Source organism: Poecilia reticulata, linkage group LG8, assembly GCF_000633615.1.
Source record: "Poecilia reticulata strain Guanapo linkage group LG8, Guppy_female_1.0+MT, whole genome shotgun sequence".
Taxonomy (NCBI): Eukaryota; Metazoa; Chordata; class Actinopteri; order Cyprinodontiformes; family Poeciliidae; genus Poecilia; species Poecilia reticulata.
The window spans coordinates 3,649,983-3,675,833 of NC_024338.1; the positions used below are offsets into that span (position 1 = coordinate 3,649,983).

Consider the following 25,851-nt stretch of genomic DNA (forward strand, 5'->3'; position numbering starts at 1 on the left):
CGGATTTGGAGGCACTGAGCCTCATCCCGGCCGCTTCACACTCGGCTGCGAACCGCTCCAGTGAGAGCTGCAGATCACGTTCCGATGAAGGTTGGGTACTCTGCTTCTGGCAATTACCCCAATTTATGTGACGTATATTTGTCAGAGATTTATGGAAGGAAAATGTCAGAGATCTTTGGGACATAAAATTCAGTGACTATTTTTACTCTGGCTGATGGGATCAACTTATCACTCCTTCTAGGGAATGTTAGAGAGTCTTATTTTATTGAGCTGGGAGATAAAAAACATTAAAAATCTCCTACAATGGACAAATATATTGTCTCCATGTCAGTATATCCTCTGCAGTGCCAGCAATTTCCAGTGACTTTTAACCTCATTTGGGAATCTGCTTGATTGTCATTGTTAGCACTGTCATTAATCTGAAGAAATGACATCAAAACTCAGAAAATACGGTGGAAAAACAGGAGGGGTTGCCATAGCGCTTCTGTTTGTTCAACCCCAAAGGGTTTCCTTTCCAGAAAACCCAAGATGATCAAGTTAAGTTTAATAAGTAACAGTTTCTATTTTTTAGGCATCTCTTGTAATAATAATAAAACAGTTTCTACATCTTCTTGATAGACTGTGGTGTAGAAACAGTGTTTGTTTTAGTTGATTTTACATGTGAAATAGCTTAGCAACAGAAAAGCTGTGTACAACAATCAGCAGGAAATAGATTAAATTAGTCTTTGTCTAAAAAAAACAGATATTAGAAACTTCTTTGAATGCCCATGTATCTGTCTATCCTTTATATATTTATTTTAAGTTACAATACAAAGTTATGGAGCTAAATTAGAATATCTTTTTACTTTTGTCATGAAGAATTATAGACACATCAATGAAGGTTAAGTTACAGTCGAACAGCGTTGCATAGATTTTTCCAGAAGTAACTAAGTTCAACTGAAACTGCAGTAAGAAAACTTATAATTAGTTCCAAGTGATGTTATTTAATAGTTACCTGTTCAAACATGGCCGAGCAGAAGCAAGAGCAAGTGAAAGAGAATGTTTGAATTGTATTTGCCTCATAACTGGAAGAACCACTCAAACTGAGCTTTATTTAAAACTGCTTTATGTAAATATGCTACTGTTTGCTCCTAAGTTTACTTTGCAGTCTTTAGAAGAACACATAGTGTATTGATAGCTGATTTCAGCTGAGAAACATGAATTATAAGTCGTCAGGAGGCAGTAACCAAGCTCTTAAAAAGTTTAGTTTTAGCAGAACAAAAGTTTCCCGTCACACGATTCCTACACTTTAAAGTCCTTTTTAATGAGATTCCAGGAAAATCACTGGAGTGAAGAGAGTTTTCTCCAGTTTCATGGACCAAAGTGTAACTCAGTACTGCCCCTCCTCCACCTGTCTCTACAAATATGAAGGTTTTCAAGATATTTCTGAATGTTACAAGAATGTCTGTCAGCATTTTTGTGCAAGCTAATAAGAAAATGGTGAATGTTCTATGTGACAAGCACACTCACTACAAAAACTATTAATATCAGAGGTCATTTTATAAACAATATATATGCATAAACATTTAAATATTATTCATAAATATACATGCTGGAGCTAAAATCTTGTTTAAATTATTTTATCAGCAGTTGGTTTTGGTTTGGAAAATAAAAGGATTACATCATACTTTTCAGTTTTGGTTCAAAGTCCATCATACCATGAAAACGTGACATCTTTTGAATGTTAATTAGGTTATTGTCTCTCAGCTGTACATGGGGTGTCACAATCAGAAAGACTTACATTTATCACCAGCGTTTTCACTGTTGCTTATTTGCATGCTCAGTAAATCCTTATGTTTTTGATGTTGTTTAATTATGTTCAGCTTTTTCCAACATCTCTTTTCCTGTATTCATCCTTGCTTTCTTGCCATTTTTACTCAGTACACCAGTTCCTTTACTCCCACTGTTACATAAAGCTTGGTTAATTAAACTCATATTCCAGTTCAATATTCCAGTAATCGCTCCTCACATTCTATGTCCTTGTTGAGTTGTCATGTTACCACAGATGGTTTGCTTTTTATTAGTTTCCCTTCATGTCAGCTGCTTTTTTGTGACTGTTTTCCGTCTATTATTGTCAACATTTTACTTCAGGATGATCTTTCCTGCCTCTTGCTTGTACTTGGGTCTTCCGCCAAAGTGACACGCTGACTCATGTTAGAGTCAGAGTTTAGATTTTAAAAACTGTCGATCCTTCTATCATTCATAATGATCAAACTTTAGATAAGGGTTCTGCGAAAAAAGCATTGGACCACATCAGTTATTAATTCCATATCTTCCTATTATTCCCACATTGTATGGTGGGGTCATCAGATACAGAAGACAAACAACTATTCATGTTCTCACTCCCTGAAGGGCAACTGAGAGCCTCCAATTAATATAATATGCAGGCTGAGACTGGAATACCCACAGAAAACCCAATATGGTCATGGAGCAGATACCAAAACAGGAACCCAGGATGTTTTTGCTGTGAGGCAACCAGTGCACTGCAGATTTGTCCAATTTTCAAACTGCTGTGACACTTACCAAAAATCCTGTCACAGACTCTACAAACAGGATGCTGATTACAATACCATTGTCTCATAGCTGGGAAGTGGAGTCGCATTTCCTAGAAGAAGAAAGAAATACAACTGGCTGTCTTAATCATAAGAAAAAAAATGTGTTGAAAGTCGCTACACACTGTTGTTATTGAATTTAAAATGTCCTAAATTCCTGATTTTACAATTAATTTTTTAACTAACATCTAAGGCTTTAGACCAGTAATGTGTATAATTGATCTTTGTTTGGCTTGAACTGACCTGCGTTGAAAAACAAAAGTATGGAAAAAATATATCAAATTTAGTGGTCTTCTGTTAGACAATATACAGTTTCAGTAATATGAAATGACTGCTGTGATCCACAGCCAATAAAATCACATTTAATGCTGATTATCAACTGTCTTAAATAATTGAGTTCAGCCAATTATCCACCCCTTAACAATAATGGCTCATAATGTGGCCCTTCAATTTCCTGTTTCTTCTACTGGAGAATATTAATAGATTCATTTATCTGGCATTTACCGGAGTAACTCTTATTTACTCATTTTAGCAGTTTTCTAGAATCTTATTTAATTTTGTGCTGGTTAGATTTGCTAAAGCCGAGGCTCAAGTATCTAAACACTAAATGGTGGGACAGCAGTTCTGTCCCGTGTCAGGGGGTCCGTCTTCACTCACTGCCTGACGTATGCAGATGGATCATGGGAAAGGAATGCTGTGTCATCCTGGCGTCTAAAAAGGACAATTCTGATTGCTTTAGTGGCAAAATGGAAAAAGTATGACTGAGACGCACATTGTAATTGCTTAGAAGAAATGAATTTACAAGGGAATTTCTATAAATGGGCTCTCTAAGGAGTCTGGGGAAAAAAAAAAAAAAAAAAAAACTACTTCCACTTAGTTTCTGTCCACATATTCCCAAACTCCACGAGTCTGTGGAGTTTACTCATTTCCCTTCAAAGTGGAAAACTCTTTCTGTTTCATCGAGTGTTTGAACTGTGGGTGTTTTTATCTTCAGTTTGGATTAACAATAACTGTTCTCATCCTCGACACCTTACCGGTTCTCCTGTGGTTGGAGAGACATTTAGATGTTTACTGTTCAACATGCCTGTTTGAGATTGTAAGTTGTTAGTGTTTGTACAAAAAGTTTTTAGCAAATATGTAGCAAGATTGCAATAATTTAATTAAAAAAAATATATATTTTCCCAAAATTTATATCGCATTGATCATATCGGTATAATGTATTTTAGTCCTGGCATACAGAATTAAACAAAAAAGTTTCTAAAACTTTGTCCAAACTGGTGAAGTTTTAATCTTGCTGTGCCACAGTATAGCTTTTTCTATTCTGCTGTATAGAAGCTGATGTTAGTCAGGCTATGTGCTTCTGTAGCCAGCTTACAATTGGTTGCTTTACGGACATGCTGCTAATAAGAGTTTCCACACCATCACTGTTCCTGTTTTTCTGTAAATTTAAATATTTCCAAACATCAAAGTTCATCTTGTTTTGTGTGCGTGGAAGAAGCTTTGTAGTCTTAATTCAGTTTGCAGAATCTTGGTTCACAGCAACAGGACTTCCCTGTCTCCATAGAGATGGAGAAAACGTTGGCATCTTCTCTGGCAGCCAATTGAAAAGATTTACAACAGTAAGCACTGTAATGTGGAACATTTTTGTGTTTTGTTTTATTTTTAAGTCATTTTAGTTTGCTTTATCAAGATGTAAACTTTACAGAGAGATAATAAATTTGTGGTTTCTTGCCAGCTTGCCAGACAAATCTCTTCATCCACCAAACCACCACAGCTCTCGCTCCATCACATAGCAAAGGATCTTTGCTCCCAAACTTTTTCAAGGCTAACTTCCTTAATGTCCTCCCTTTGTACTAGACAGCTTGCTTACTATTTGTGTGTCATTACCGGTAATTACTTTCTAAACCATAAAAAATGCTGTTAAAAGCTTTCTGTGTCATAAAACTGACAATGTGATTTAGTCTGCTGGATGAATYGGTTCTCTCTTTATTGCTGACTGCAAGAGCACACAGATATAAAGAAGGCCACCGGGGCATTGAGTTGTGCAGTTTACAACCATAGTAAATTATGTAAGATTTTAATGTCAACTTTTGGTACTTCTAAGTTTTGCTACCTCAGAGGAGCTAATGAGTGGACATTTTCTGTCCTGGAGTATCAAGTGATCTTTGAAAATCCTATATTTAGCTTTCTTCAATCACTTCCCTATTAGGGGTTGACCTCACATCATGTGTAAAATGTGCAACAAGACCTAAACGTTGCCATTGCATTCACAGTAGAGTAATAATACTTGTTTCAAAATGTTGTTTTTATATAAAAATCAKACTGTCCTTAAATGGTAACTTTTAAACTTCAGTTTATTGTAGAGACRTTTTATGTTATTATTTTATACGCTTAGAAATGAAACTCTTCTCAATGTTTGCTTTATTCTCTTATTTCAGTAGCTAACAGAACACCAATCTAACTTAAATGCAAACACTAAGGGGCATACAAATTCTTTAAAATGTATACATCYTAGTTAAATGGTTTCCCATTTTGTCACTTTATAATTTCAGACTCACATATTTAGTAATAATCAATAGAGTCTGTGAAAATTGTTGTCAGTGCTTTCGATTTATGCTCACTTAGTTTGGTCTATTTTTGCAAAACTGGCAACTATTCCAGTTTTTGGATGTGTGAAGCTGGTAGAGACAAACCTCAAAATACTTGCAACTGAAGTGAAAACTGCTTCTACAAAGTTGACTGCTGGGACTCAATACATGCACGCCATGCTGTGCACTTCTTTGTGTTGGCCTGTCACTTAAAATCTCATCAAAATGCATTCGACTTTTCAATTTAAATGTCACAAAATGTGAAAGATTTCAAAGAATGTGAAGATTTACAACAAAATGTGCTATATATATATATATATATATATATATATATATCATTGTTTTCCTTCTCTGTCTGTGCCAAGTTTCATGCAAAATGCAACAGCCCTCTGTCTCTAATAGTACATTTCATACCTGTTCTACATCAGTGACTTTCTGACACGAGTTACTGAACTGAAAAGTCTTCCCTCATGAAATGAAACCCAGACCATTGTTGGTRTGCACTGTTCTGCTAATTCAGTGGTGGTAAGATAAAAAAAAAAAAAGTCTTCCTCAAATAGTCTAGTTGAGCATAGCTTGTTAAAAGCTRTAGTTTTATCACACGTGAACATTGCCTTTAGTAGTACTTTTCCACATTTTAAATAAGCCTATTTTCTTAAACGTTTTAGTAGCAACAAAGATTATTTACTCCCCATTTTATTCTTGGCCTTGTATTTTTATTTTTTTTTAAACAAAAATGTGAAATTTCTTGTTTTGCTTTGAGGGAAAGCAAGACTACACAAATGTGAGATGTGTTCGGCAGCACTCATTTCAGAGTATGTTGTCTGTACATGTGATAATGATGCAAAGCAGTGGGTTGACCTGAGGGGGGAACAGTCTTGMACAACWCTCTCAGGGTAATTGATACTGTCTATAMGTTTTATTGTTGTTGCTCTGAAATTCCATACTGCTCCTATATTTTTTATTTTTCGSTCTCTGTACGCAGGGTTCCCACAGAGTCTTAAAAGTGTGGGAAAGTATGGAAATCACCTTTAAGTATTTACAAGATCTGGAAAAATGTAGAAAAAAGAAAATATGGAGCATGGAGCTTCCATAACTACACTGTTGTTAAACTGAAAAGTTGGTGCTAGATCTGAGTGAAGTTATTACATGATTAGATTCAAGAAGCAAATCGGTCAGAGTTTGGCAACATAATTAGACACCAACAACCAACTAAACTGATGTGAACACGACGTGTAAGCACCACTTTTTTTCCCCCATTTAACATTTTACCATGAAAAAAGTGTTAAATGAAACAACAAAAGAATTATTGCTAAATACCTTTATTTAGATTTTAGTTTTTTATTCTGTTTTAAATAAATAATCTTGATCCCTGAAGAAATCTCTGATAACAAGTCCAAGAAGAATTTTGTTTCTAGAAATCTAGAAAACGTGTCACTGGACAGCATGTCATTTRATGAGAAACAAATRTTGGTAATGTTTAAGTTTATGAATAAATACACATAAGATACACAAYRCAGTTCATAGTAGTTCTGCTTAACATGGTTTCTCTTCACATTTTTTGCAGAGAAACCAAAACATGTGAAAGAATAGTTGTAACAAACTACAACTATTCTTTCATTTTAGTTGGTGTCTAAAATTTGTTTAATACCATCCCAGTACCATGATGAGCTTTATTTAAGTTTCATTTAAGTTTCATTTAAGTTTCATTTAAGTGGCCCCCTAGAGTCTAGAGGACCACTTACAGTGTTATTGTGGGCCGGATTTGGCCTCCGGGCCTTARGTTTGACGTGTGGTTYAAGGAATTTAAATATTGAACATCTGAAAAGCATTACTTTTACAACTTCTGATACTYTTTATAGATCTATATGGCTKTAAAATKMTGTCGATATGAWGCAGAAAACAGTACTTAAAGCTTTTGTTTCTCTTCTTTAWTGTTATTTTAATCTTACTTGGTTCTATAGCTCCTAAAGCTTCTCTTCTTAGGCTCAGCTCCTAAATTAATGACACAATTTTTTTAATCTTTGGCCTCAGTCTATAATTTTTTTCAGTTATTTGTTGAGTCTTATTAACTTCCTGTTTTTCTTGCAGTGGGTAAGAAAGTCCAGTCTGTTTCTGTGCGGGGACGGCATTCATTAAAGYAAATAAAAAATTCTGAGCTGCAAATTTCCCACAAAAAGCGTACAATTAAAAGGGACGAGCCTTTTTGATCGCTGTTTATAGTGAAACAAAGTGATGTCAGTCAATTTCCAACTTGATGCAGGTGATTTTTGTCACCTGGAAAATTGTTTTGCATACATGATTCTATCTAGGGCTGCACAGGAAGGACTCGGCATGTTTTGGTGGAAAAGCAAAGGTGAATATACCTGAGTTCTTGGTCTTATTCTTGCTCTCATTTGTTGTGTAAGCACCAGACTTTTTGCTGACCTGAGTTTACTACACAAAAGGGGCAATGAGGGCAGACCAAAGAGAGAAAACACAGACGTTGAGAATTTCACCATTGCATATTAACAGAAATTWAAARAAGTTTGTTTGCTAGAAGGGACCGGACAAAGATGAGGTTTTCCCTCATCTCTCCATTTTTTTCGTCTCGTTGGACAGAAGCTTCATTCTCTCTACTCATCAASAAATAAACACCATGTCAACTTGCCCTTCCTGGGACGCCATGCTAAGTCATTTCACTGCACTGTGTGCGCATTCAGTGATATAAATAGGTAGGAGTGCACAAACGCATCACAGGGGTATGAAAATATTTGTCCTCTTTGTCTGTTCATTCACAGTCCGCAAAACCAAATGATGTGTTGGATAATGAGACACTGATCAGGAGAAATTCCTCTTCTGGACTGATCTATGTTTTATGTCTCATGTCTTATGTATATTTTGTCTAAATTTCAGAGCCAAGACTCCTCGATGGTTTAATAGATTATGAAGACAGTCAGTATTTAAATAAGAAAACATATTAACCACTTTAAAACGTTGCTCTGTTTGCAGTTTTGACGTGGAGAATGGCCCATCAGCTAGCTGCAGCCCACTGGACCCCCAGGCGTCCCCCGGCTCGGGTCTGGTGCTCCACACCAACTTCCCGGGACATAACCAGCGCCGGGAGTCCTTCCTGTATCGCTCTGACAGCGACTATGAGCTTTCCCCCAAGTCCATGTCACGAAACTCCTCCATCGCCTCTGAACTGTAAGTTATTGTACCATTGAGACGTTTAAAAACAAATAATGGTGTTGGCCTGTCCTTTGCAGCTGCAACAGCTCCAACTCCTCTGGGAAGGTTTTCCACACAGTTCAGAAATATATTTCTACTATTTGACCATTTTTCTAGGAGAGCATTTGTGAGATTAGACACTGGTGTTGGTCACCCTATTTGTTCTAAAAGCATTGTCTGTTTGAAGTCAGTGCTTTCATGAAGCTCTCTGGGTACTGTTCTTAAGATAATCTGAAGGTCACAAAATCCAGAGGCCTGTAGCTGTTGACTCTGCAGACAGTTGGTGATTCCAGCATACTGTATATTCCAGCATACAACTACAGCCACAGATTTAGTGTGAATTAACCCTCCATGGCCAAGTTGTTGTTGTTTCCAACTTCTTCAGTTTTTTTAATATCACTTAAAATTGACATTGGAGGGTTTTGTGCTAAGAAAATTTCATAAAACACTTGACTTCCCAAACTATGATGGGAGGCACATCTTAGAATCTAAGTGCAGGATTTCTTATTCCTTTGGCTGCAGAAGAGACCCAACGCCTGCCTTCATTAATTAGGAGGGTCTCCTTTAGGAGCTTTTGAAGTTGCTAATTTCTCCAAGCTGATTGATATTGCAAGATTGGATCTACAATGTTGAACAATCCAATATTGCAGCTCCCTTGTCACTACTCCCATTAGACTATGCCTACAGCACGCTGAAAGCTGAGGGAACAAAAGTTGAATAAAAGTCAAATTTGACTTCTCACAAACAAAATGATAACATTCTGCGCATATAATACTGAGGTTTAACTATGTATCCTCACTATGAAGCACAACAGTTTTCCTTTAAATAAATAAGACTTAAAGAAAAGGTCAGGTATCAAGATATTGCTCAGTTTAAATAAAATCAGCACAATCACCTCTGCTTTCCCCTCTGACCATTCTGCAAATGTAATGTAATTACAGTTATATAAAGCAGGGGTCGTGATCTTAATCTGGAGCTCTTACCTAAAAATAACTAAGTCCAGACGCCTGACAGCACTCTAAAATTTGCTACTCTCAAAAATGTTGCCATGAAAATGTATTAGCTTGTTTTCATTTGGTTAACATAAAATCGCTAAGCATTCTAATAACTTTTCTATTAAACATGTCAACAGGGTAAAGACAGATTTGATGTCATTTAATGTTTTTTACTTCCCAATTGGGAAATGCTGTTAGATCAAAGTGTTTACTCTCTTAGACATTGTCTGAATGCTACTCACTGAAACAGAAGGAGGAAGTTATTTAAGTCACATCATATTTTATGTTTGCACTTGTTGCACAGTATTTACAATTTCTAACAAATGCTTTACTTTCCGATTATGTGAAAAAAGTCCATAGAAAAGTAATATTTGGGGCATCTTGCCTTTTATAATTTATTTACTGTATTTCTCCCCATGCAGACATGGCGATGACCTGATTGTAACTCCATTTGCTCAGGTAAACACCTCATTGTCTGCTTTCTGGAATGTTCCTGTTTTCTTTTATTTCCCTATTGATGAATAATGTTTGCTGAACCATGTTGGACAAAATCAAGCCAAATAAAACAAATATTTAATGGCCACGTGATGCGTAAATAAACCGGCTGCTAAACTAACGAGCACAAAGGATGCCACTGATCACCTCTCTCACTTCCTTTGTAGGTTTTGGCAAGCCTTCGAAGTGTGAGGAATAACTTCACTGTTCTGACAAATGTCCAGTGTGCCTCCAGCAAGTAAGTATGACAACATCAAAGACCAGGCATAAAAAGTTTCTTTATATATATTTTTTCCTGCTTTCAGAATACATCAGCAGTTGCTCACAACATTGTAAAAATACCTCAATCAGTCATAAAAAAAAGAACAAACATATAAAAATCTGCATCTGCAATCAAATTCAATGTTTATTCTAAATAAACATAGACAGAAAATTGCATACCCTGAAACCGGTATTGTTTTTTTTAAAAATATAAAACAAAAAAAAATTAAGAATTCAGATTGCAACTACATCCATTTTCCACATGGTGTCAGTATTGAGTTGTAAATAAAATTGAGGCTAGACGTGTGACATCACTGCTGTTCCCACCACTCACCAGCTGAGATGCTACTTGGAGCAACAAACACTATCCTCATACAAACACACAAATATACAGATTGAGACCATCTGCAAACAGTTTTAACATTTTGCAGTAATAATAATTTGTCACATTTAATAATTTGTTGCAACTGATTCTTGCAGCGTAAACAATCTTTTTATAAAATTTCTTGAAGGTAAACTGATGTACAAAGAGCTGCTCTGCTGTTCTGAGGCAAATGCAGTCCCACATGGACCCACTTATCTATTGTTTTTCAGTGACCACTGAGGCTGCAAAAATACATTTTACATTTTTAAGTGTGACAGCTTCTTACAGAATCAGCGATATTCTTCAGCATCAGCAGTCAGTACTGATTCATATGCTCTTAAAACATATGGATCATAGTATACTTACTTACTATATTCTTTCCTAAGTGAGGGCTTATTTATTTGTGCATATTACACTTTCTAAACATGCAAAGAGCAGCCTGCTTCCAGCAGCAACCAGATTAACAGTTGGAATGGAGTCCTGACTACCTGAAGGCTGTGTGACCTACATTCATCTGACTCTCCTTCAGAGACAGGAGTGAAGAGCTAGAGACAAGGCAAATATATGAATATGCAAACTCAGTATATTTATTCTACACAGAATGTTAGATGCTAAATTCAGTGTTTTTTACACCTCCTTAGCACAAATTCACACATTATCATTGAAGTTATCTATTGTGATAAGCTACACAGCATTGGCCATGCTGACAGTTAACTCATAATAAGCAGAGATATTTAATGTTCCTTTAATAATGCTTTATTAAAATTATTTCTAGCTTATTTTTGACAGATCCTGCTGACGGTAGAAATCCTGTGATACTCCCTCTTCCTGTAGAAGCAAAACATCCAAGAACCTATGTTTAAAAAGCAATACACCAGCATAGTTAGTAGTTATAATACAATGCACCTTGTTCTAAGGGCTATCGAGTTCACAACAGACAGGCACAGAACATCCACATCTTTATTTACAATTGTTCTCAATTCTCCACAACTTTCATCGTGTCTTTGTGTTGTTGTTTTTTTTTTAAGAATTTTAACATTTTATAATAACCTGGCCACATAAAAGTATAACAGCAACACGTAACAAATGTTTAATGTTTCTAACATTTAGAGTATACTATGTCTGATAAGGATATGCCTAACCAAAAACTGGATTTTAATAAACAATTCAAATTAAATCATCAATGCAAAGGGCAGTCTTGTGACATAAAAACTTTTTCATAAAGTCTATAAAAGGAAATAGAATAACACTGCTGTGTCTGCATAGGATAATTGAACGGTAATTGATAAAACGTCCATTTTATCATCTTTCTCTTTGCTGTACACAATTGTTACCACAATTTATTCAGTTAAAAACTAACTCTATGTTGCCATGCAGGTCTTGATGCTCAATTCCAATTTTTTTAATAATCTGTAGTCCTTTATTTTCTTGCGTGGTGAAATGATGCGATCAAAATCAGACTTCTGTGTGAATGTTTTAACCCTTTTAGGGCTAGAATTATAAAGGTTCTCATGAGCTTATTGTTTTACATTTTTGGATGCTGCACAGCCATTATTTGAAGCATTTCAATAACCAATACATCAGTACAATCCTTAAATCCAGGTCTTTCACAATTTATACGTTATTAATCCATAACAACTAAATAAAATGCTAAAAACTGCAAAGAAAAATCCCAAAAACGTAATTCGGTTCATAATTTTTTTCCAAGATATTTCAAATATAACAATTTCCTAATCTTATTTACCAAATTTGTCAATCCAAAAAGCTGCACAGAGGCCTTTTGAACCATAGAACTTGCATTTTGATTTTTTGCAGAAGTTAGTTTTTCACATACTGCCAAGTTTATAACATCTATCCAAAGCCAGAATAGAAATGTGCGTGTCATATAGACTTTGTATATTGTGGCGGACATTTTACGACAATGTATGCTATTTGTGCCCTGTTTGTACCGTTGCTGTTTCTCAATAAAGATCTATAATAAAACCCAAAAAAAACGTGTACAGTACCCGTGGCTTCGTTTTGTACACCACTTCCTCATAGGTGGTGCAGGTACGCTGTATACGTGGCACAATGTGTATGGTACAGCATTTTGTACCCGTAAATAAAGTCCGACGAGAAATAAAGTCCTGTGAAAATATTGCCAAACCGACCAGCAGAAGGACAAGAAGAACATAGGCAACTGCTTATGGATCAATTTAAAAATTATTCAGCAATGGGAGCCGGCAGCATAGTGGTAAGATCATAGCAAAAATGAATTAAGTTAATAAAAGGAAAGCACAATCAACAGCAACAGTGGAGCATAAACTCCAACTTTTGTAGATAAGTTTGAATCCCACCCAGTTTCTCATCTTTCATCTGAGAAACATCAGTTTTGTCTTATTTTTCTAAAGCAATGGTGACGGGACTGAGACTAGACGTGAAATGTAAAACGTCATAGAAGAGCACAGAATAAACTGGTCTAAAAGTAGACTAACAGGAGCAACCCCTAGTTCCTTATTGGCAAAAGAATCTGATTTGGTTTGCATTTGTCTGCTGTGTGAACATAGCATAAAATTGTTTGCTGAACCATTCGTATTAAGATTCTTGGCATTAAGTAGATAACATTACTTAATACATTTTACATTCATCTGATTGTGAAGCAGCTAAACTAAGGGAGATACAATTTTTGGAAATGCTGAAAATATCCATGGTGAAGATTCACTCACCATTGCATGCATAATGCTGAAATGAGTAAATATGGAACATAAGTTGAAAAAAGATCTGTACACAATAGAAAGTGACCTACTCCTTCCTTACATCATATCAACTTGTATTGTATTACAGGCTGCTCAGAAAATCCTAAAGGTGTAACCGTAGATTTTCACACGTCTTAGGGAAATAAAAGAAAACAGGAACATTCCAGAAAGCAGACAATGAGGTGTTAACCTGAGCAAATGGAGTTACAATCAGGTCATCAACTATGACTGTGATCCAAAGAACATCTTCAAGATATAGATGTGACCAGTTTTTCATAGAAATACAAGCAATAAGAATTTGCATAAACAAAAAATAATCCCTGCACCAATGTTATTAAAAGGCTCAATTAGAGATTACATAAAACTTGAATGCATCCTTTTGGTAGCATAGAAACATTAAAAATAACTCCTACGTCATGCATTTTTCAAACACTTCTAGCTCCCTTAATGTGCATACCTGAACATTTATTGTTCTTCAGAAGATAAAACATAAAGTATATATATTTTTATCCTGCCCCCTCATGCCCTTGAGCAAAGCTAATGTAGCATCTGCTTGGCTTCAGTGTTTTCTTTCCCTTTATGGTGCAAAAAGTTTCATTTTTTTAAATTTTGGATAGGAACTGAATTTCCTAAGTTATTAGACTAAATATACATGTATATATATATATGTAAAATATACATGTATATTTTATAATTTTTACTTCATATAATTTTTCTTTCTTTTTCTTCAACCAGGAGGTCTCCAGCAGCAACAACTCAGCCTCCAATCACCAGAGTTTGTCTGCCTGGTAAGAAGTCTCATGTGATATCTTAATCCGAGTTACATCTGACTTTACGATCTATCACAGAATATATCTTCCACCTTTAGCCCCCTAAATCACTCTTTTTTTTTATTCATCTTTCTTTTTCATGAACTGGCCTACGTGACAACTCTCACTTTTTTGCCATCTGTCTGCAGCCCCAACGCTGTGGTCCAGACTAGTTTGTCATCAAGCTCATTAACATAGTTCAAACACATTTTATCAGGCAGCTCAGACAAAAAAAACAAAAAAACTCGCCTATGCCCATACAGTCTTGCAAATACACAGCTGTGTGTTACAGTAGCTTGTTCCAAGCTTGTTTGTTTTTCATCATATTTAACTTTAAACTGCGGTGTGAGAGTTTGTGAGCTGTGGTGTGTCCACATGTATGTCTAGATCTTAAAGACGTGTGAAAATCTATGGTTACGCCTTTAGGATTTTCTGAGCAGCCTGTATAACAATGTAGGTATACATGGGAAATACATGCTTTTAAGACGCTCTACTTTTCTAAAAAAAATAAAAAATACAAATCTTCAGATTTTTTTGTCTTTTTATTATTGAACAGTTGCAACTTAAAACAACATTTAAATTGGGTGGTATATGTTTTCCAGGCACATACTGCCATCTTATAGTGCAATCAAATAACTGTTACCTTAAGTTATTATGAAATGTTTTATATATCAATCAGGACTTAAAGAAAATTAACTTTGTATTCTAATGCCTTGAAATTGTGCCCCTGTCTCTTTGAGAAGCGCCTGTTCTTCATGACGCTCTACCTTCAGCATGCCATCACATCACTGCATCTCATCACGCCTTTAACCACCGTTTGACTGAGACGTAGTTTGTATGATTAAGATCAGCAGAAGCACATTTCAGCAAAGTGTTTACTAATTGTTACTGACGTTAGTCTGAAGGAACTGAGCAGCGGAAGTGGTGTTTTGTGAGAGCCGGCGATTAGGCACCCCAAATGGAGCCTATGAATCAGAGATTCAAAGGATTCCTCAAACATGCATGAAAGAATCAAACCAACTCCAAGTATTTTCTTTTTTTTTTGATGGGGAACATAACATGACACAAAGGCCCACTTTTAAAACTTTGGTATACATTTGCAGAATACATTTGAAAGTATATTTATATATCTTTACTGTCAGAATATTGTTTTAATATTTGGCACATCATCATTAACACTAAGTTATTATGTATCTTGTGTTACCAAAATATGGAAACTTGATTTAAAGAAACATTTAAAAGATAGTAATGAGATGGGTCACTGTCGACATAGAGCAATGCCTCCTGACGTCTTTTGCTTCACACCTATTGGCCCTTCATGCTTTGCACTGTCAGGTCAGAACAAGAACAACAAACATGTTGATTTTAAAAGAGCGAGACGATTCACAACGGAACTGAGAACAGCGAGCGATCAAATACCATGTTTTAAAAGAAACCCACTCGGGTCAAATATGACGAAAACATAGGACAAGTGAAACTACAGAGTTGGGCAGTTCAGTAAAGGTTAGTTCTGTTTTCATACATCTTTCCTTTACCCTGGCTTCTGCAACATGCATCATTTAATTTCAGTTTCTATCTGGACCAAATTAGAGCCAGAAGTTTTAAAAAAAATTTTTAAAAATTTGTTAAATAGAATCTAGATGCGACCAGTTTTCAGATAACTCTGGTTTGTAGAGCTTGAATCTTGTTGCTCACTTTGGATGCTGAGTATATTTGTGTAAATTGCTCTTCATTTTAGTGTTAAATGGCCCTGTGAGCCTTTCATTGTTTTAAACAGTTTAAAAGTTGCCTCGCTGTGTACCGATGTGAGATCTGATGTTATTGAGTCTATCAAGGCATATATGCATCATTTATGAGTAATGTGAAGCGTGTGTGTGTAAGTGTGTGTGTGTGTGTTATGGGGAGGTGTTCCTGTGGTTCTAATTGACGTCAGCACGCCTGTATGTGGCTTCTGTTGACTTCCTGTTAAAGCAGATGGACTGAGTTTTCACTTCCTTCTTCAGAACCGCAGCTCATCAGGTGCTCATGAGTTTGACTACAAGAGTTTGTGTGTGTGAGCGTGTGCGTGAGCGAGCGTGTGTGTCTAAGTGTGCCTCATAAAGCTCCGTGTTGTGAAATGTGACCTATTTTGCAGCAATTATGAGTTACATTTAGAGGCATTTTTTTTGTTTTGTTTTTATATGTTTTCACATTTTTACATATATTACTTTGTTGATCATAACTGGGAACAAGAAATGAGATGCAAAACCCCAGACTGAATATGACTGTGTCACGCTAACTGCTGTCTGCAGTTTAAAATAACATAAAGGCTGCAGAAATTTTAGAAACCAACTAAATGAGCCATACGGTTAAAGTGACATTTTGAGCATTATTACCATAAACAGTTTGTTTTTATATTTTCTCGCCTAAATATTTAGCAAGATCTTGAACATTGCACAAGCCTGCTCCTTTCAGAAAACCTATAAAAACATTTTGGATTTTTTTTTTACAGCTTTGCAGCATTAGTCTTTCATTACACTGTTTGCTCATGTTTTTCAATTTAATTATTTTTTTTTCTCTCATTTTTATATTTTAGAGTCAAAGTTATTGTATGCATAGATTAATCTCCAAGACTTGCTGAATTTATTTTGGTTTTATCTAATCACTAGTTGCAGAGTATTCAGAGGTTTTGAAAAAGTTGCTGCTTTAAAACTGCAAACAATTCCACTGCTGCAATTTAAAGTCTCCTTAAGTGTCAGATTGATTTGTATTTACTTCCACTTTATGGGGTAGTCTAAGCCAACCCGTCTCCCACTTGTAGCTGAGACAGGTATCCAAATACCTGAAGGTTTTTTTTTTTGTTTTGTTTTTTACAAACAAAGACATTGCATTGGGATTGTGCTATAGCTTATACAGCCCCCCTAACCCACATTCACACAATTTCCTCTCAGCTTGATTTCATTCAGCTCTCATGATCTCAGACCACATCCTCACTGAAGGAGGCCCACAGTCACATAAAAAACACAAATTTACAATAAAGACCCCCCACACATCAACCCCTCCCCTCCCTTCCAGTTCTTCCTCTCTGCCTCTGTCCTCTCTTCTCTTATTTATTCCAGCTTGTGTTTTTGCTACTTCTTGTTTTCATTCATCTTTTTGTTTTACTTCTCTTTGATTCGGGAGTTGCTGGACCAGGAAATATGAGGCAGGAAGAGAACATCGGATTGTTCCTGTTTTGCTGTCTCTCAGCTGTTGTAGCTTGACGGGTGGAAACCATGCAAAGACTAAGTGTGTATGTGGGGAAAAATAGGATGCAGAAAGACAAAGGCCTATTGTCTGTCTCCACACACGGCACGGACTGACAAACTGATACATAACATGATATATGTAGTACATAAATATTTGAAGAACATCAAACTGAAATGCGGGTGAAGCTGTGAACCTTACTTTACCGTTTTTGTACCAGATGTGTAAAATTCTATAAAAGAAACTTAACTTTTATAGTAGTGCTATTTACACTGGCAAAACAAATGAAAGTTAACTTTAATGAGTGCATTTATTCTTTGAGCAAAATATTCCACTTTAAAATAAAATTTCCCATCATTTGTCGCTTCCCTACAATCACTAGAAAATAAATGTCACTGAAGCATTCTCTTGATAAGTTATTCACTTTTTTAAGCGAATCGGAGAGTTGAGGAACTTTTATTACGTAAACCGAGACAAAACGTTTTGGATTACCAAATAAAAGTTCCTAACTTTTACCTCACCGCTGTTCACAGTGGGGCGCTTGTAGAGGAGATTTTTAAAATCTTCTGCCCAAAGGACACTATGGTTGTTTTTCATTGTTGGATCATGCAATAAAGATGCATTTGTTAAAAGGTTTCTACACATTGCTGTTAACAGTTTACCAGTGATTCCAGTTAGTATGCAGGTTGGTGAGTGAGTTGAGACATTTGTTTTGAATTGGCTCTATGTACAGTACATTGATTACAGTTGTTAGCATTAACCCAGCTATAAAATACTGACGGGGTCATTGAGATGTGAGCCACTAAACCTTAAGGGGTTCATAAATTCTAATGATCATGAATCAAATCCAAATTACAAAAGATGGAAACCTTTTTCTTCCTTTATCCCGTGTTACATAATTTCAATTATGTAACATGCAGGCTGCATTGCCTAATCAGTTAAATGTATGAGTGAAGGGGAACTTGTACAACCTGGAACAACAATGGATGAACTTCCACTTATAATATTTTTATTCAATTAATTTTGAGTGGAAAAACCCAGAGAATGCATTGTTTTCCAGTACATTGTCTGCTGAAGTTTCGGTATAAAATCTCAGAGCACCCTGTACACTCCAATGTTGTCATGCCACATGTTCAAAACCTTATCAGCAGAAATGGTCACCATGCAGTTATAGCCGTCCACTTTCTCATCAGCTGGTGAGTTGGGCAGGAAAACTACAGCACTTCTTTCTCAGAAGATAAAGGCAGAAATGCCACAGATTATCAGTACATAGATTGTGAAAGTAGATGTTGTCTAAGGGATGTCTGACGGATGTCGGGCTTTTTTGTAAAGGAAACTTTTTTAGAGCTGGAAAACCTTAACAATATTTACATCAGTTTTTGCAGAACTCTTCACGAAACGGTTAGTGATGATAACAATAATAAAAATAATTTCTATCATCTCATCACAGTCATGCGGTTATGCTTTGGGCACACTCAAACAGGTTAGTAAGGTCTACTCACACACATGCTAAAGATTTCTGCATAACAGACCGTCACAGTCCCAAAGCAGCTGTTTGGTCGTCACAGCAACAGAGGGAGGAAATATTCTGTCAATTCCTGCAGCATTTAGCTGTGAGAATCCCACCCAGGTATGACCTGACTTCCTGGCCATGTTAACCAATGTGATGAAATGCGATCATCCAGGATACATGTGATGTAAAGGCCCATTGAACTCACCAGACCTTTGTCACATCCACATCTTGTACGTCTGTGTGTTTGTCCATTTAGCTGACTGGTGATGTGGAAATGGGTCAGAGAGTTGACTTCTTTTCATTCCATTGTGTCCTTCCATTGTCTCGATGTTTTCATATAAACCCAGCTGGCCCTAGTGGCATCATCCCAAAAGGAAGCCGTCTTTGTTGTTTGGTCATCTGGTCATAATAAATATGATTAACTTTGAAAGGTGTTGAGTCACTTAGGATATATTGCGTCATAGCCTGAGAAATATTTTATTTAAATCTGCTGAAGTTTTCCAAAAATCTGAATTAAAATCAAAACTTGCCAAATTTTAATTACAAAAGGAATAAAAATAGATTATGGATCAAAGAACGCTGGCATCGGCTGCTCTTGATGGAGAAACGAGCAAAAGAGACAATTTAACACAACATTCGTGTGAAACACATCAAGTGGTCACAGAAACCGGTATGGTAAAAAAAAAAAATGCAGATGAAACGGCCAGATATCAACCACCAAGCTCTCTCTCATTTATCTTCAGTTTTAAAAACACTTAAACATTTTGATAAATTTTCAATGAAAAAATATTTTTCTTACACTAATATACACCAATGTGGCAAACAATCTAAATGGCATTTTTTAGTTTTTCTCCTTTGTCATTGAAACCAAAACTGCCAACTTTTCTCGTTCAAAACTGGAGAGTAAATAATTGTCTCCTTTTTTTGAGAATATTGATTTTTCTAATTTTCCTTGAAAGAATCTGAGCAGCAGGAGTGTTGGTAATTCTGAACAGAAATGGTACTTCTCAATTAAGTTGGAAGATAAATGACTTGCTTTTATTGACAGTTATGCAAGCTATGCCTTTATAGAATCTGATTAAAACTGCAATGACCCTCAACTTTAAACTGTAAGAGTGTGTAAGTGTAAGAAAACAGATTTGGCAGTTCAGTAGGACTAAAGAAACATGTTTCTACCAAAATAAGTCAAATGTTTTGGAGAATGTTAGATTTCTTTCATTTAAGCTCCTTCCTGTATCAGCAGAATGAATGATACATAACACATCGGCCTCTTTATAAATGTTGTTTCAAAGGAGCCAGAGACGGCCCTAAACTCCCTTCACCAAGCAGTGACCCAGTGCGTGCAAGAATGCACTGCTGAGGTCACAGATCAGGAGGGAGAGCCAGTACAACAGGAGGGATGAAAGAAGGAGAGCTATGCAGGGAGGGACACCAGAGATAAGTCATCTTTGGAAAGGAGGAAAAGTTGACTAAAAGGTGCTGCAGAAGATACAATGCAGAGGACACAAGAAAAAAGCTTTTTACATCATAATGTAGTCATAAGTCAATATTTGTTAACTTTAGTTGACAGTTTTGTGGTTAAAGCCAGCAGAACATATACCCAGATAAACTCTATCTAAAGAAAAATCCTACCCGTGTGGGTGCTTTTTAACAGGCTTTTTCGGAACTGCACAAATTCCAACACATGAGGCCAAAATGTAAAGATAAATGTATATTATTTAAAATCTTCACACAAATATGGTGCAGTGCAAACGCCTTGAGTCAGTCCTTTCTTGTAATCTTTAAAATTATATGAAGCAATAATTATTTCAGGTGACACAAAATAAGCTTGAGTATAATATTGTCAATTTAAGTCTTTGTTTTTCATATCTTGCATCCAAGTCCATTGCATTTCCATGTCAGTTACCTCACATCAGCGCCTTTTTGCTCAGTGTATGCTAATCTTAATAATGGTTATTGATGGCATTTCCATGACGTTGGACACAGTGGGCGGACAAAACAACAAGAATGCTTCAGTTGTCACAATCCTTTACCAAACCATTAGGTCAAATTTAGAAACATAAATTGTCCCTAGTTAAGGTGGTTTGCGGCTTCTGTCAGAATGGTTAGAAAATAATAAAATTATCTGTAAATTGTTAAATGATTTGTGCTAACATATTAATGATAACTTTGTTTGCAGTTGGTAAGTGTGGAGCTCTAAAAAAATGATTGTCTGCGCTATCAGTGCGAATTTGATGCTTGAAACTCAGCTGACTAGAGCCCTATACTCCAAAAACAAGCTACAGGATTTTAAAGTCACTGGTTCTGATGACGTCAGAAGAAATTGCGTTCTCCATTATGAATTTATTGAAGGTATTCAGCTTTTTGCTGCAAACACTGAAGGACCCAATCTTCCTGAAAAACTACTGTCTGTTCTGTCCTTCCTTGTAGATGTTTTCATTGTTGTGTCTACAGTTCAGTCTGTTTCCAGGTGAACGCTGAAGTATTTGTATTCCTCCACCACCACAGTGTGCTCATCAAAGTAGCACCGTAGTGAGAATGAAGGTAACACTAAACCAGATTTGTTGGCTGCATCATTCAGCAACGTTTTTGACAAGTTGTTGGTGAAGAATAAAACCAGAAAGGCAGAGATTTAGATTTAATGCACACACTTGTAGCTAATGGAGGAGCATAAGCATCGGATTTCTGCACTCTAATTTAGGTTTTTCAGTTTACACTTCAGAAAAAACGCTGCTGTGCCACAGCCATCTGTGTCGGTGATGTAATGCCGGTAAAGTTTCAAGGTCGGGTGTCTATATATGCATCTGTTCGATAGGGTGACAGTGTGACGGTGTAAGCATGTTTACATGTAATAGATATGGTATGCACAAACATCTCTTTCCATTTCTCAGCTCACAAACTGCTCTGCACGTACACCACGTAGGCTGTTGCCATGGCAGCGGCATGCTCCACATCTATAGTGTCTCCTTGTCTCTCCCCTGTGTTATCCAGGTGTCCCAGCACTGAGAAATCCATACGCCTGGCCCTGTTTCCCTGTTTGTAAGCAGCTTAAAGGTCTCGGTATTTCTGTGTCTGGGTGTCTCATGATCCTAAGCCTTTTTACTACTTCCCGTCAGTTCCTGATATATTACATTACATTATACAAGAGAGTAGCAACCTCATTCTATTTTGCCAAAGTTACTGTTTTATTAGTTGAAATAGGTTTTTTTCTTCTTTTTTTTTAATAAAGACGTATCTAGGCAGACCTGCCATGTTGCCAGGCAGTGTAAAGAGGCTAAAGCTTTCAAGATGCAACTTATGTCATCATGAGACGGTTGGTTTTCTCTTAAGGGGACTGTTTGGACAGCTGACAGGGTGTGATATCTCAGGATTACATTTCCCCTCTGATTTACTGCAACCGTTCCTTAGACAGGTATTTACATCGGTTGACTAGATTTATTCCTCCATGACAGTGAGAGAGATCCTTCTACCATCTTAATTTGTGCCACACTCACAAGGTGAAGCACTCATGTTGCAGACATCCGGGCTTGTCGGTATGTTTACTACACGGTTTGTGTGTTGTATATCCATTGGTCCATGCAGGTGGCTTCTAGTTAGAAGGAATGAATCAGTGCTAACATTGTTAAAATTATGTTTGCCAGGACGTTGTTTTGTTTTCATCCTGGATTTTTAGTATTATTCGTACCTGTGTTTTTTTAGTTATTCTTAGTTTTTACGAGATTAGCTTTGCTTCTCTTTTATTTTATTTCAGTCATTACTTGCTATTTTACTTAAATTGTTTTTGTGGTTAGATTTGTTTTCCCTGTTCACCATTTTATACTTTTCCTCACTCCTTTGTGCCATACTCTCTCACGTCCTCAGCCTGCCTTCTGTTCTCTCCTCTCATCAGCCCCAGTCTGTTGTTCCAGTATTCACTCTCCATGCACACAGTTCCCATGTCTTCCTGCTCTTGGTGTCATCCTGGTCGTTTTTCTAAGTTCTTGTTTTGTTGATATTTTCATTGGATCATTTATCATCTATTGCTTCAGCCTGTCTGCATTTGGGTCCCCACCAAACAATACATCACGACAGGGTACATTTTTTGATAGTCCATCTTAACCATGAATTGAAATGATTAAAGGCACGGATTCACTAAAGCCACAACACATTTTCAGTAAATGACTTTAAGATAAGCTAAGGTATCTATAAAAAACCCAGCTGTGGAACAGTATAATATGATAGTACAGAACTTAAACAGGCTATCCCCCCCTGGAAAGCAGCTCCTTGGCAAACATGCTACACGTGGTTAAAAAGACATTAAACTACAGAAATATCATGGCAGAAAATCTAAACAGTTTTGAAACATTACCTTTTCAAACCTTAGTATAACTCATAAATGAGCCAATGCCTATCTGGGGCTTATAGTAAAACAGTTAATAACTAAAACAGGAAAAGCCCTAAAATGGGCCGTATCCCATTCGAAGCACTATTTCACATTGATATAACACTGATGCACAACTTTACCATATTTATCTATAGGCCCAGTTCAATCATTACACGGGTCAATTTAAGCACACGTGTATTTTGGACTGTCTTTAGCTTCTCCCACACTGTTAAAGAAATATAGTGAGAAATGGCATAAAACTACTTTGAAGTTTGAGAGGATATGTTGAGTATAGGTATAACTGACTATTTGTCTATGATAAAAGTATTGCATTGAAATAGACATATTTTACCACTTAAAAAAATGTAATAAAAATTAATAAATAAATAGCAGTTGCATATTTTCCATTGATATTTTGTATAAAATCAATTGATCAAATTTTATTTGTACAGCACATTTCAGCAATAAGGCATTTAAAACAGCAACAATGTGTTAAAAACTATTGCCCCTTGGATGTCAGCCTCAACGTTAATGCATGAGTGACTGAATTAAAAAACAGGTCAAATAATCTTGTTTACTTCAGAGCTTGTCAATAAGGTTCACGGTGGGGGGAAAAAAGTGCCCTACGCTGATGAAACCATTCTGTAACTTCTAAATTTCAAGTCTTGTATGTGGAGCCACATTTACCATACATAAATTGATGTAGAGGAATGCATGCATCTGCAGATGATCGAACACAAACATGCATGCAAATCAAGTCTTTGACTCTTCCATGAGTGTCCCATGCAGACACCTTTCTGTCCATAGAAGGAAGTGCAAGCTGGGCCGGACTATGATACCAATGAGGAAACGGGCCACTGAGATGATAGTGACTTCCTCACACACACGCACACTCAAGTGCATACACACCCGCAGAAATGCACATAAGCAACCAGCCTCCCCTGGGAGCTTTTTCAACAGCAGTTCATCCATCTTTCTCTGAGGATAAATGAGTTCCTTTGGTGTGACAGGGAGACAAAGACCAGACAGGGACTGACCTGCGTCACAAACCTCAGCATGAAAACAGTCCTTTATTACCCCATTCACCATTCATTCACTGCTGCTGGCTAGTTCACAGGCAGGTCTTAAACCTGGCTTTACACAACTGGTCTTTGTTGTTAAGTAAGTTGCGGGCTGTCTCCTAAAACGTTTGATCTTGACCATGTTGCCCGAGTTTCTACAAGCTTGACATTGGAAAATGTTTTTTTTATTTATTATTATTAAATTAGCCTTCAGAAAGCTCTGAATGTAAATTATACATCTGGAGCTCTGCATTTGCAGACCCTCCATCTGTAAATACATAACATGCTGGAACAGTTTTACACCAACGAATGAAACATAAAAAACATGCTGTTCTTCAACATTCTGCATTTTTAAATATGTCTCCCAGACATTTTGACATAAATTCCACATGTAAGCTTAGAATAGGCTGGCATGTAAAACAAAGTAAACTATTAGTTAGCTCATGGTTTTTACCTTAAAAAAATTAAGAGAAGGTTTTTGAATAAAAAAAACACCAAAATGGGTGTTTACATTACCTGCAGAGTTCTATAATGTATACTTTGATGGACCTTTAATTGCAATTACTTGTAAATAATTACAATTAAAATCAAACTGATTTGAACAATAATAATGTCCTTGTTTCTTTAATGACAAATAGATATTTCTCTGCAATTAAGACTTGACTGAAGGGTGGTTGTGAGTCAATAAGCTGATGTTATTCTGACCACATCACTCATCAGAGATAATTTGCTGAATGTTTACAACAATGTCTAAAAATATTATCTATAATTAGAGTTTAATGAATGTGGAAAATGGGACAAAATATCATGACATAATTTTGTATCAATATCTTATACTACCAGTTGGCAGCAGGGCAGGGCAGGGTTTTCATTTAGGCATCAATCTGCCTCTCTTTCATCTATCAGATCAGCAGGGTTTAATAGGCTTTTGATATTGACAAAAATATATATTTTTTTATTTTTCACTTTTTATCAGGGAAATGCTTGATCCATTGCCACTGCTACTCTCTTGGCACGTATTTTAGCTTTAAAGAGAAAGTGGTTGTAGCTGTAGGTTTTACTTCCTTTTTGCGAAGAAATTATTGGCCTAAGTTCTTTTGAAGCCTCTCTGAAACCACTGCTTTTTTTGTCAGACCTTCATTGGTTTGTTATGTAAGTTTCAGCGTAGACAGAAAAATGTCTGTCAAGTTATTTATAAGATGTAACAGTTAAAAGTCCTGATACAAGTCCTCACAAATTGCTCCAGTGTTTGGAGAACAATTAAAAAGACTAAATGTTCAGATAAGGCCTCATTCCTTTCTGAAAGGGGATGAAGATGTGCACTTAGCCAGTCACTTTCCTTTTCAAGCTTTTATTGTTTTATTGCTCACTGTCAGTTTAACAAAGCAGCACAAAGAGTTCAGAACAAAATGTGCCGGCTGTTGACCAAATCGCTGACTTTCATACCTGGGTAAACACTTCAGACTTTACTTAAACCTCTTTAGCGTTAAGTGGTATACAGTGTGTGGAGCTGGATTGTGCAGGGTGTCCTGCTGTTTAAAGAGGAGCTAGTTTAGTTCACTCAGTCTGTAAGAAGAGTCTGTTCTTGGAAAAGACGTGATGCTCTCTATTTTGGAAAAAGGAAATTGATGACTAACTAGC

At 36.4% G+C, this 25,851-nt stretch overlaps 1 protein-coding gene across 3 annotated transcripts in view; it reads left to right on the forward strand.

The window, feature by feature from the left end:
• Positions 1 to 25,851, forward strand: part of pde4ba (phosphodiesterase 4B, cAMP-specific a) — a 158,562-nt gene that overhangs the window by 88,950 nt on the left and 43,761 nt on the right. For all 3 annotated transcript variants that reach the window (XM_008415176.2, XM_008415177.2, XM_008415178.2), the window contains 4 exons: positions 8,171 to 8,365; positions 9,807 to 9,843; positions 10,047 to 10,117; positions 13,975 to 14,027. In XM_008415176.2, coding sequence (XP_008413398.1) covers positions 8,171 to 8,365; positions 9,807 to 9,843; positions 10,047 to 10,117; positions 13,975 to 14,027 — 356 coding nt within the window. The remainder of the gene's footprint in view (positions 1 to 8,170; positions 8,366 to 9,806; positions 9,844 to 10,046; positions 10,118 to 13,974; positions 14,028 to 25,851) is intronic.